The sequence below is a fragment of the Diceros bicornis genome, chromosome 10 (assembly GCF_020826845.1).
Source record: "Diceros bicornis minor isolate mBicDic1 chromosome 10, mDicBic1.mat.cur, whole genome shotgun sequence".
NCBI lineage: Eukaryota > Metazoa > Chordata > Mammalia > Perissodactyla > Rhinocerotidae > Diceros > Diceros bicornis.
Window position 1 is genome coordinate 55485030 of NC_080749.1, and position 13085 is coordinate 55498114.

The 13085-nt window shown below is 42.9% G+C and overlaps 1 protein-coding gene across 4 annotated transcripts in view; it reads right to left on the bottom strand.

Moving 5' to 3' along the window:
* Positions 1-13085, bottom strand: part of WIPF1 (WAS/WASL interacting protein family member 1) — a 115795-nt gene that overhangs the window by 23029 nt on the left and 79681 nt on the right. For all 4 annotated transcript variants that reach the window (XM_058549288.1, XM_058549289.1, XM_058549292.1 and 1 more), the window contains one exon: positions 2579-2664. In XM_058549288.1, the coding sequence (XP_058405271.1) occupies positions 2579-2629 (51 nt within the window). In that variant the 5' untranslated portion in view covers positions 2630-2664. The remainder of the gene's footprint in view (positions 1-2578; positions 2665-13085) is intronic.

Below are 13085 nucleotides of genomic sequence, written 5' to 3' on the forward strand. Positions count from 1 at the left end.
TTGACTCCAGAGCCTTCCCTATCACCTGACGGGAGGGTAAATGTGGGATCTAAAACGCCCCTTCGCAAATTGGGGAGACGTTGTGAAAGGGTCCAAACTTGTAACTAGAAGATGAATACGTTCTGGAGATCTAATGTACAGTGTAGTAATTATAGTCAACAATGCTGTATTATAAATTTCAAAGGTGCTGAGAGACCAGATCTTAAATATTCTCACCACAAAAAAGAAGTGACAATTACATGATGTGATAGAGGCATTAGCTAAAGCTACAGTGGTAATTATACTGTAATACATAAATATATCAAATTAACACGTTGTACACCTCAAACTTATACGATGTTTTATGTCAGTTATATCTCAATGGAAAAAGAATTAATAAATAAAATGCTCCTTCCACATTGGCCCCCAACACTCCTCTGAAGCAAGCCTGTTAAGAGCTTCTTGTAGTCAGTTCCAGAAATGCTCTTCGCATTTACAGTTCCCTTTTGCTAATGGGATCATCCTCTATTACTCTGCAATTTGTTTTTATAACTTAACAACATACACTGGACATCTTGGAAAGGGCTTTTAAAATTACCTATTGTCTTCATTTTAAGGATGAAAAAAACCTGAGGCCCAGAGAAGTTAAGTGAGGTGTCTATATTGGATCTCTTAACGATTTTCAGTCCACAACCCTCACTGGCCTCCTGTTCTGCCTCAAAAGGTATTTTGACACCTGACCCCCTTGGGTGCTAACTTCTCTGACACGGCAGTCCTGGGCCCTTAACTGCACTGTTCACTAGATGGTGTCCTATCATGGCCACCAAGCTAACTTTCCCTTTTCTCATCTCTATAGTCTCTTTCTCTAGGATCTTGCTTTTAGTCAGGTAATAATGGATAGAAATGAGTTGATAGGGTAAACCAGAGTTTCCCAAACTTCAATCATTCTGGTACAACCTTCATGATTTTTGTTATCTTCTCATGCTACCTGTGTTATTTATTTAATATTTTTCATGGGCTGGCCCCATGGCTTAGCGGTTAGGTGCGCACACTCCACTGCTGGCGGCCCAGGTTCGGATCCCGGGTGCGTGCCGGCGCACCGCTTCTCCAGCCATGCTGAGGCCGTGTCCCACATACAGCAACTAGAAGGATGTGCAACTATGACATACAACTATCTACTGGGGCTTTGGGGGGGAAGAAAATAAATAAATAAAATTTTAAAAAATATATTTTTCATGAAGTCAATTTACTATATCATTTACTGTACTATTTTTCAGTGAACGTTTTCTTTTAAATTAACTCAAACTCTGGGTGTGCTAGTTATAATTTTTAGAACACATACGAAAATAAGCACATGAGCATTAAAATAAAAAAAAATTGAGTCATATACTATCCAACAGTGGTACAGCCTACATTTTTGGGGAAATAGAAATGAACCCTGCTATGTTAGCCAGATCGGAGCTTTTCAAACTTATCTAAGTGAAGGACCAATTTTTAAGAAAAAATTTTCAGTCCATCACGGACTGATACTTTTGTAAAATAACAATGAGTTATTAGAGAAATGGATTAGTTAAAAAAAAAAAGACACACAAAACCCAATCTTAGAAACAACAGACATAACACCGCTATCAAATTGCTCTGAGTTTCTAAATGCTTACTCTCAATGTCTGTAATTACCTCCTTGGGGACTCTAACCAGCAGGTGGAAGACCACACTTTGAATAGCAGTGAGCTAATTAACGGTCTGTTCTTCCAAATAGGTTCCAACCTTAGATGGGCTCTATCAATGTGTCCCATGGAAGCCTGGGCAAGAGACTTTTCCTCTCTGAGCCTCAGTTTCCCCAAGTGAAAAATGAAGGGCCCATCACTGGGAGGCCCCTTAGCAGCGAAGGCTTCACACGCTGGGGAGGCCTTTGTAATGGAGGGCTGTGGGCTTCCTGGAAGAGGATACACTAACTTCCAAGGACAGGTCTGTCAAGGGATCAGGATGAGCCCAGAGAAGAAATTCCTTTGGAAAGTAGACATCTAAATGCAAGGATGTATTTAAAGGGGGATGTGAGTGTGGGGGGAGGGAGTGGGGGTGTGGGGTGGGTGTGGTGATATTTATCAAAAACAGAGAGTGGGAAGAAAGAGGGGAAAAGGCAGAGAAAAAGAAAGGAGGACACTTTAACGGATGCATTTTCAGACAGACAAGGACCTCGGTTTCTGGACTGTCTTGCCCAGAAGTTAAAGGCTAGAAGATGAGTCCACTTGAATGAAAACAGTGCCTGCCGGGCAGAACTGCTCCTGTGAACCCACCTTGGCCCATCGTGTGGGAATGAACAGGATGTTCCCCTGGACGGACGCAGCAGAGGAAACCTAACTAATCCTTGTTCCACGTGTGCACTACGCATCGCATGAGACCTTAGACAACAAAACCCTTCGTGTTGTATTTGCTATGTCTCAGGATCTGGCTTATTCAGGCCCTTACTTACTGGAAAGCCTGCCATATCATATTCAAGCCAGAATGCAAATACGTTTAAAACAAATACATGTGTGCCAGGTTCGACTTCACTGGGCTTGCTTCACGCATGGACAATGGATGGTGGGGAGCCACTCACCAAAGCAAAGGTCGGCGGAGGCGGGGGTGCTGGGGGGGGAGGGACGGGCATCTTGGACAGTTATGCTTTCAACAGTCTTGATATATCTGTAAAAACAAAACAAAAAGAAACAAAACACCGTCATGTTTCAGACTTCTTAGCAATACTCTGTCCCCATCTTCCTTTCCCCTTTCCCGCCAAAGTGACAGCTGCTCATATAGGCCAACTTTTATAAGAGGTGGAATTACCTTTACAGCATTGCTAAGATGTTACTGTTCCGGCAGGACCCTAGCAGGGCAGGTTTCTGAGCACAAGTGCCTGAAGATACTGGAAGCAAAATCCAGTGCCTCACGCTGCTCAATTCCACCACGCCCAAAGTGGGTCAGGGGAAGGACACGGACCCTGGGCCCACGGACTGAGTAAGCGGGAAGGTTATCATGAAACTGCGAGAATGTATCCCCTCAAAGCCTGAAGTTCAAGTGGCTCCTCTTCCTCACCCATTTCCAAGACAAAATCCTTTCTTGCTCTCCCACTCACACCTACTCTATGTCCTGCTGGTTTTCTTCTCTGTGCTGGTTCCTGACATTCATCTGGGTCTGGGTACACACTGCAGGAATGCAAAGATGGAGCTATTTCTGGTCTTGCCCTCAAATTTCTTGCAGTCCTCCTGGGAAAGGAGCCGAGGATAAGGTAAGGTAGGCTGGGAAGATGGCAGAGGGGGCCGGGTGCCTATCTTTATTTGACATTTCCTTATAGGATCTAAGTCGGAAAAAAGAGATGAGGAGTCAAACCTATGACTCCCGTCTGCTTAACAGAAATGAGCTTCATTAGAAAAGCTTTCTACATAGTGTGACTGCTCTGGGAACAAAGGGAAGGTCAGACTCTGTGGCTGGGTGGGAGCGTTTAGGGAAATCTAGGTGGGTGGCAGCAGTGAAGGAGGCAGCCGGGCAAACGTCAGGGGCTGAAGAAATGATGGTGAGGAAGTGCCCCAGCAGTTACCCCAGCCATGAACCCCACTCTCTTTCCCCTAGCCCTCAGAATCCCATCCCTCAGAATCCCATCAGAAGCCCCAGATCCCAGGCGGAGGCAGCGCCTCACTCACTTTCTCACCCCTAAGTAATCCCAGCTTCTCCCACCCAGTCCTGGCTACTCCAAGTGTAGGCCGGGATCAGCAGCACAGGCATCACCTAGGAGCTGTTAGAAATGCCAAATCTCAGCCCCTCCCACACGGAAGATGTCTCAGCATTTTAGCAAGATCCCAAGGTGATTCATATGCACTAAAATCTGAGAAGCCCCGTTGCAGAGTTTGAGTCTTACACCAGTGGGCAGCCTGGGACACTGACGACCTGAATAACATTGTTTCTATGGAACATGTGTCCAGAATTTCAAACAGCAGAATAAGTTTTCTTTTATTTTCAATAGTCTTTTAACGGCAGAAAACAATTTCTTAGAATTTAAAATATTTAGTTCAACCACTGAAAGTTAATGTGGAAAACTTACACCTCGAAACAAATACTTTTTATTAAAAACACTGCTAGATGGCTTGCTTTCCGTGAACAGAAATGGAATGGAAAAGCTAAAAGGACATGGCTGCACTTGTCACAGCTGCTGGAAGAAAGGAATTAAGACAGTTTGGAACTGTTCCATTCCAAGTAGGCCGTACAGAAAATGAAATTTTTTAAAACTCCGCAGCAGCAACAGCAGCTCTCATTTGTTGACAATCAGTTGGATCCAGAGTGCTTTACTTACATCAGCTCTAACTCTTACAATGACATTGCAGATCAGCATGATTCTGCTCATCTTACAGACAAGGACACTGAAACTCAGAGAAATTAAGTACCTCACCAAAAGACCCACGCAGGGGTAGCCCCAATGGCCTAGTGGTTAAAGTTCAGCACGCTCTGCTTCGGCGGCCCAGGGTTCAGTTCCCGGGCATGGAACCACACCACTCGTCTATCAGTAGCCATGCTGTAGCGTCAGCTCACATAGAAGAACTAGAAGGATCTACAACTAGAATATACAACTATGTACTGGGGCTTTGGGGAGGAAAAAAAAAAAGAGAGGAAGACTGGCAACGAAGAGGGTGAATCTTTCCCAGCAAAATAAAATAAAAGACCCATGCAATTCATTCATATCATTCTTTGGGATCCCTGCTCTTCCGCTGGATTACACTGCCTCACTTCTGGTCCTTTAATGGTCTGATAAGCCTTTTTAGGCAGGTAAAGGGCTAACTAGTGCTACAACTCACCTGTAAATTAGGTTGGAATCTGTTTTTCAATAAGAGACTGTCTCAGACAAGGATTCTTTTTTGTGTGTGTGTGAGGAAGATTAGCCCTGAGCTAACACCCGTTGCCAATCCTCCTCTTTTTTGCTGAGGAAGACTGGCCCTGGGCTAGCATCCGTGCCCATCTTCCTCTACTTTATATGGGATGCTGCCACAGCATGGCTTGATAAGCGGAGCGTCTGTCCACGCCCGGAAGCACGCACACTCAACTACTATGCCACCGGGCCGGCCCTCAGACAAGAATTCTTTTAAAATGTGTTCCTTTAACTGGCCTTTGCTGCATGACACCAATTAGTCACCGGTAGGGCCAAGTGGGCAGTGTAGGCAGGTTGGGAGCCTGTTATGAAGCCTATAATTGGAGTTTCTCCAGCTACGGAAGGCACCTTCCGAGGCCTCAGAGTCAGATGTGTCCTAGGCCCAGGAAGGACGGGGATGTGAAAATGGATTCAGGTCCAACTAACTGTGAGAGATGCTGGAGCCAAAGCAATGGTATAACCGAGCTGGAGAAGGCAGCTTACCACGTGGGGGGAGCGGCCGGGCCCACCTGGAGGGCCCCAGAGATGTGCCTCATGGAACAGATCATCCATGTGCTTGATGGATGAAATGCCCCTCAACACTCAAATTTATATCGTCTGATTCCATGTTCGCCAACTAACCTGTCATCCTGTTATCCTAATACCGAGGAAGGAGTGGCTTCTGGTCAATTACCAGGAACCTCTTTTGGGTTTGGTTCTCACGAGTGAGTCTCTGGCGGCAGAGATCAAATTGAACTTCTGCCTGCACATTGTAGGGGCCAGACTGTGGACTGAGGACCCTTTCAGAGAACTGCCACCCTGCAAGCCCTCTTTAATCTAATTATTTTATAATTTCTGTTGTTGCTATTACGGTTCTGTCTGTGCACTAACTGACTTGTAAGTAAACCTCTGAACCACAGAGGCTCGGCCTTCCCCTCCTGGCTACTTCAGATAAACAATAAGAGAGGATCTGTGGGTGAGCGCTCTCACCATTCCGAGGATGATGCAGACCTAAGTACACTCTTCTCATCACTGCCGCTGTCCCTGCCCCCATCTCTCACTCTCCTCCAGAAAAACTACCCACCTCAATGCTGAAAGGTGGTTACAGAGGCTTCCATGGACTCTGCTCCTTCCTAGCTGAACAGCTGCTGGTCTGGACTTGGGGCCTTGAGGGAAGTCTGTGAGAAACCCCAGACTCCAATTGTGCTCCTTCACCACAGGGGTCAAAGACCAATCTCACGTCCCCTATACTGGGCCTACGCCAGGCCCACTTCTTGGCTGTCTTCCCATCAGACTGTGAACTCTACCAGGTCTCCCCAGTACCCCCACTAAATATGTATGGAGCGAAAGAGCCAGGTATCACACAGACAAGCCACGTGCTGGCCATTGGAAGGCTCCCAGAATCACCCCGCGTGCATCCTGAGGTCTGGGCAAAGAATCAGCCCCATGTCGGAGGGGCTTGCTAGCACCAAGTACTGCCACTCACTCTCCTGGCAGTCCCCAACATCCCCAGGGAAGTAGAGTCCCCAGGCCCTGGGGGAGTCCAGCTTCCCTCCTCTCATGGAGCTCACATCAGAACCAGAACTGGGCTTCACTCAAGGGCCTCAACACCAGCACAGACCCTCACTGACCAGGCATGCCTAACCTGGATCCTTATACCTGCAGAGTCTGTGGATAGAATTCATGGGTTTGTGAACTTGGATGAAAAAAAAAGTACATATGTATTTCCCCTAAGCTCCAACTAAAACTTAGTATCTCCTTTAATAATGAATGTAGGCCACAAAACACAGTACCTGAAATATTTTCACCAATAGTTTTTCACATGATATCTTCACATCACATTACAATTGTTGCAGATCTCTTGAAATTATGGCAATGTTTAGATCTGTTGCTAGATCTTGTTTTACATATTTCAGAATAACTAATTTCCTTTACGATCCTCTATATTTTGTTTTATGCACTTAACAACAGTCAAATGGGCTTTACCCATTTACTCCATAACAGGAGTCCTCTGGGCTTTACCAGGCACCAGTGTGGTCTATGGAATGACAAAGGTTAGAATCCCTGTGAGAACATGAGACTGGGGTCAGGCGAATTTGATTTTGAATCTTTGCTCTGCTACCTTATAACCTGTGACAAGAATCTGACCTCTCTGGGCCCCCCTTTCCTATCTGTTAAGTGGGGGATGCTGGAAGGATGAAATGCAATGGTGCGAGTCCAGCTCTCACATGGCCTGGTAGGGTAAGCTCGGATCTATCTTCCTGAGGGTGAGCACGGGTCCTGCTAGTGTGAGTGCTGCTGGAACCCCTAGCAGAGGAGGGACTGACCTGGCGACTAAGCTGAGGCCCTGGCTTTGCCCAGAGTCCTGTGTGGGTAGAGCCGCACAGGGTGGGAATGAGGCAGCCTGAAGACTTGGTCTCACTGCTGCACTCAGTTCTTCCCTCGGGAGATGGGAGCCTGGCGGGAAAGGCACCCTGTCCTGGGACCAGGAGGGGCCCAAAACAGGGGAGAGGCACAGGGCAGGTGTTCCCAAAGTGTGGGCTATCATCTCCTACATGAGAATCAGCCGTGCACTTTTTTTTTCAAAGATTCGTCCAGAGCTAACATCTGTTGCCAGTCTTTCTTCCCAAAGCCCCAGCACACAGTTGTATATTCTAGTTGTAAGTCCTTCTAGTTCTCCTATGTGAGCTGCTGCCACGACATGGCTACTGACAGAAGAGTGGTGTGGTTCCGTGGCCGGGAACCAAACCCGGGGCTGCCAAAGCGAAGCATGCTGAACTTTAACCACTAAACCATCAGGGCTGGCTCAGCAGTGCACTTTTTGAGACTGTTGCATCCTGCTTCCCACCCCAGTTAGGCTTCCTAAAGTTGGAGGACCACTGAGTACCCATTCGCTGATCCTTGCCCTCCCACCTTACCCCCAGTCCAGGCACTGAACTTTTAAGAATACATGCTTCTGAGAAATTCATTTCATTTTAAGAATCATTTCAATGTTTAAATAACATTCATCATAGGGAGAAAAACCAGACTTTTCTAACATGTTCACCTTGTGTGTTGAATTTTTTAAATATTTACTTATTTCGTGTGTGTGTGTATGTGTGTGTGTGTCAGGAAGATCAGCCCTGAGCTAACACCTGTGCCCATCTCCCTCCACTTTATATGGGATGCCGCCTCAGCATGGCCTGACAAGCAGTGCATCAGTGCGCGTCCGGGATCCAAACCCGGGCCACCAGCAGTGGAGTGTGCGCACTTAACCGCTATGCCACGGGGCCGGCCCCAGAATTTTATGTGTACAAAGAAAATCATAGGGATGGAAAAGGCTTGTTTGTTTTCACACAAGTGTTATGGGTTGAATTGTGTACCTCCTACATTCATATGTGGAAGCCCTAACCCCTAGTACCTCAGAATGTGACTGTATTTGGAGAGAGGGCCTTTAAAGAGGTGATTAAGTTACAGTGAGACCATTAGGGTGGGCCCTAATCCAATAAGACTGGGGTCCTTACAAGAAGAGGGAGAAACACCAGGGATGTGTGAGCACAGAGAAAAGGCCATGCGAGGACACAGGGAGAAGGCAGTCACCTGCAAGCCAAGCAGAGGGGCCCTGGAGATACCAAACCTGCCAACACCTTGATCTTGGACTTTCAGCCTCCAAAACTGTGAGATAATAAAATTCTGCTGTTTGAGCCACCCAATTTGTGGTGTTTTATTAAGGCAGCCCTAGCAAACTAATACAGTTTTAACAATACATGTCTGTCTATTAGCCATTGTGGAAATCATATTTAATGGCTTTTGAATAAAGTATTTATCAATTGATTTCTCACCTAAGATATCTCTGGACTGTCATACATTAAAGAAACTAAAAATCAACCTGAACGGTAGAGTACATGAGTCATTGCCAAAGTTTTATTTAATAACTGAATGAATCATTCAAAAATCATCAAATTTTAGGTGAAAGTCTGTTGAGGTGAGGGGAGTGATCTACCAGTAAGCCTTTTATAAAAAGGAATTGGCTCCATGGGTTGAGAAAACAGAGAAGAATATTTTGGCATAAATGACTTTTAAAATTCATTAATTGGTTCTTTTTTGCTGCCTACACACACACACGTACATATACATACACAACATACATCAATATTTAGACATTCTGGAATTTCCTAGTTCTGTGAAAGAAATGGTTGGTTTTACTATCATGCTATTAGGTCAACATTGTAGTTCAACACTCACATCACACAGCATCACACTGACCTAGAAAACCAGGGCATCTTGTGGCCTGGAGCCATTCACTAAATATGCAATATTGGTTATGAGGGACACTTTGTGAGAAAGAGTGAGTTGCTCAGCCCACTTCCCACCCTACAGTGGACATATTCTCCCCGGTGGCATGGCCAACTAGAGGTTCAACCACAGCCCACAGTTCAGTCCAGACTTGCCCCAGGAAACTTATGGTTTCTTCTTCAATGTGCTCATCTAAGAAAGCAGAATGATCTCTGAATGTAAAATGATCCACCTCCTTAGGATCAAGAGACCTGGCTAGTTATTTAAATAAAATAGATTGTGCCACGTGAGGCCCACACTACAAAATGACATGAGGGAGGGAGAGATTTCCAACGCTGTCTAATGAAAACATCTGATAATCCTCAGAAGGTCGGCCTCTAATCCTGACTGGGGGTGTGAATCAGCCAAGTTCTATTAATAAGCAGGTTTATCCAGTTATGCGTTATCACCATTTTGGACTATTAAAAAATAAAAAGTATTTTGCTATATAAGACCTGCTAGAAGTTACCCTTAAATACTATCCTACCTAAAATGAATGGGAGAAAAGTAAACTTTTTTTTCTAAAAAGTTCGATCAATAGAGGAGTATTTTATTTGCTCTGTGTGTGTGTGTGTGTGTGTGTGTGTGTGTGTGTTTGCGTGTGTGGAGGGGGAGGTATATTAGAAGTAATCCAATTGGACAGACCCAAAGGTCCAAAAGCTCTTTTACCCTCATTACTTTCTACTCTGTGTCTTATTTTTATTTACAATCATTTCTATATTACTTGATATATAATGTTCTTAACTCGTTTTCATGTATGTATTTCTCACATGGTCTTAGCTTCTTCAGGTTAGATTTTTTTTTGAGATTTTTTTTCTGCTTCCAAAAGTAGCATATATTCATTTAGAAAACAGTAGACAACACAAAAATACACAAAGATGAAAATAAAACACGACAGTTGTATTTAACCACTGAAGGAAGCATTCTATAATAATTAAATTTTAGGTGAAAAAGGGTTGGGGTTAATAATACCCCAATTAAGAGATAATTCTTAACATTTTGATGTATCCCTCCAGTTTATAAATACACACACACACAGACCCCTCTCTATCTATCTATATACACACACAGGTAAAATTGTTTGACCAATAAATATTAAGGTTTTAATATTTTCTGTTTTAATAAGGTTCTTAAATTCACATTGAGTTATTATAATCATAAAAAAATGATTACAAAGCCATTCATTATAAAGGCAATGAATCCACTCCAAGTTACACTGTAAAAATAAAATCATTTAGCAAACTCAAATTGCCGCTAAAATCCTGAATTTTAATAAGCCCATAGTTTTGGAATTCCTACTCATAATTATTCTTGATTCTATTCTTTAGAGACTCCTCCATGATACAAACTTAGTTGGATGTGTTTAAGATCTGAAAACCATTAGAACTAATTAAGATGAAGCTGGCTTTGTTCTTCAACTTCCTGTAAAAATGCTCAACAGGAAAATTGATGCTTGCAGTAAACCACAGCCATCCTGTTTCTTTAGCACAATCTTTTCACAGCTGCAGTTGCCTGTAGTTTCTATTTTATGACACCAGTCACCGTGCAACATCTCTGTGCACCCCCCAACCCCAGCATGTTGTTTGGCCATTTTAGAAACTTTTAATACCTCTGCAGAAAGTTTGTTTCTATTATTGTTACTCTTCCGCTTCTCCAGTCCAAGCTCAGAGAGTTGCAGGCAGTGAGGCAATCAATACAAGAGGCAAAACAGAAAAGGCTGCTCAACCCAAGAGGAAGCAAAAGGCAGAGAAGAGAAACACGCTTTCCAAATTGTCACACATTTACTTCTTGCTGGAAAGAGCATTTCTCCTGCACTGTCATAAATACCTCTGTCTGTATTTTGCATCCCTCACTCCTGAAAATTAAAACTGAAAAAAATACTAGAATAAGGAATGCCTTAATTAGAATGCTTTTTTGAGAAATTTAAAATGCACTTTATACACACCTCCCTTCACCATTCATTTGTGATACAGAGGTTTGCATGGATGTGCACATGTGGGCTAAGGTTTTCCTCATGGTTAAGCAGGGGGAAAGACAATAACATTTACGGCCCAGGATCTGAACAGACGTTTTTTCCAAAGATATACAAATAGCCAACAGGCATATGAAAAGATGTTCAACATCACTAATTATTAGGGAAATGCAAATCAAAACCACAATGAGATATCACCTCAAACCCGTCAGAATGCCTATTACTAAAAAGATAAGAAATAACAAGTGTTGGAGAAGGATGTGGAGAGGATGTGGAGAAAAGAGACCCTCGGTACACTGCTGGTGGGAATGTAAATTGGTGCAGCCACTATGGAAAAAAGTATGGAGAGTCCTCAAAAAATTAAAAATATGAGCCAGCAATTCCACTTCTGGATATTTATCCAAAGAACATGAAAACACTAATTCGAAAAGATATATGCACTCGTATGTTCATTGCAGCATTATTCACAATAGCCAAGATATGGAAACAACCTATGTACCTATCAATGGATGAATGGATCAAGATGTGGTATATATATCATGGAATACTACTCAGCCATAAAACAGACAAAATCTTGCTATTTGCAACAACATGGATGGACCTTGAGGGTATTATGCTAAGCGAAGTCAGTCAGATGGAGAAAGACAAATACTGTATAATTTCACTCATGTGGAAGTAAACAAACAAACAAACAAACATATAGATACAGAGAATAGATTGGTGGTTACCAAAGGTGAAGGGGGCTTGGGGGAGAGCAAAAAGGGTAAAAGGGCACATGTGTATGGTGACAGATGCCAAATAGACTTTTGGTGGTGAACATGACATAGTCTATACAGAAGTCAAAATATAATGATGTACACTTGAAATTCATATAATGTTATAAACAAATGTGACCTCAATGGAAAAAAAAAAGTAAATAAATGGGCAACGAAGAATCTAAAAAAAGACATTTATTGAGCCCTTACTATATGTTAGTCTCTTTTGCTTATTTTATTTTTTAAAAGTGGCTAATACTTATTAAGCTCTTGCCTCCTTTAACTCTTGAATAACCCTATTGAATAGGTACCATTATCAAAGAGCATTAGAAAATCTGACTATGATTTTAGATAAATCATTTAAACCTCTTTAGACAATAAAAGGAAGAGTTTTGACTAGATGATGATCCAGTTCAGAAGCAACATACCTTTATGAAGTTAACACACAATACTTAAGACCCATAATCCAAGGGAATAGGAAGGGCATGGTTTCCACACTAACTGACCTCAAATCCATTCCTGGCTTCTCATCCGCCTCTCTCGCCATCCTCTTATTCTTTCTCCTGCCTTTCCACCTATCTTTCTCTCTACCAAGCTGTTCTACTTTTCTTAATTAGAATCTTCCTGCAGCCTTTTCTTCATTTTACCACTCTCTATTTTCTACTTTATACACTAGTTATGCCACTGAATTATTTAAAAGAACTTGTACTTATTGATTAAAGTTGTACGTGCCCTCTTAATATTTTACAGCTTTATTTTATATTTCTCCACGGGGAAAAAGGAATATGAGTCACATTGCCTTTTCATATGTGCCCCAGAGAAAAAAAATTTTTTGATACAAAAAAGTTTTCCTTAATCCTGCTCTGTAGGTCTCTGGGTACACGGCCTGAAATTTTAAAATTACAATATTTTATGTAAATATTAATTAATCATATTAAATGTAAATAGTTACAACGCACGCTACAAAATTTGATTAGCAATAGCAGTTGTGCGCTGCACTGTTAGGACGTCGAATGCAATGATTCTAAAGACAAACTGTCTACTTCCTAAAAGACTCAGCTTAGAAATGCTTTAGTTTGGGGTCTGAACTTCAGTATCATGTCTGTAGCAACAGAAGGGCAACACCTTAGTTCCATGGTACTTTGCTTTGAAGCCGCCAATGACCCCCTTGACTTTAACAGCACTTACT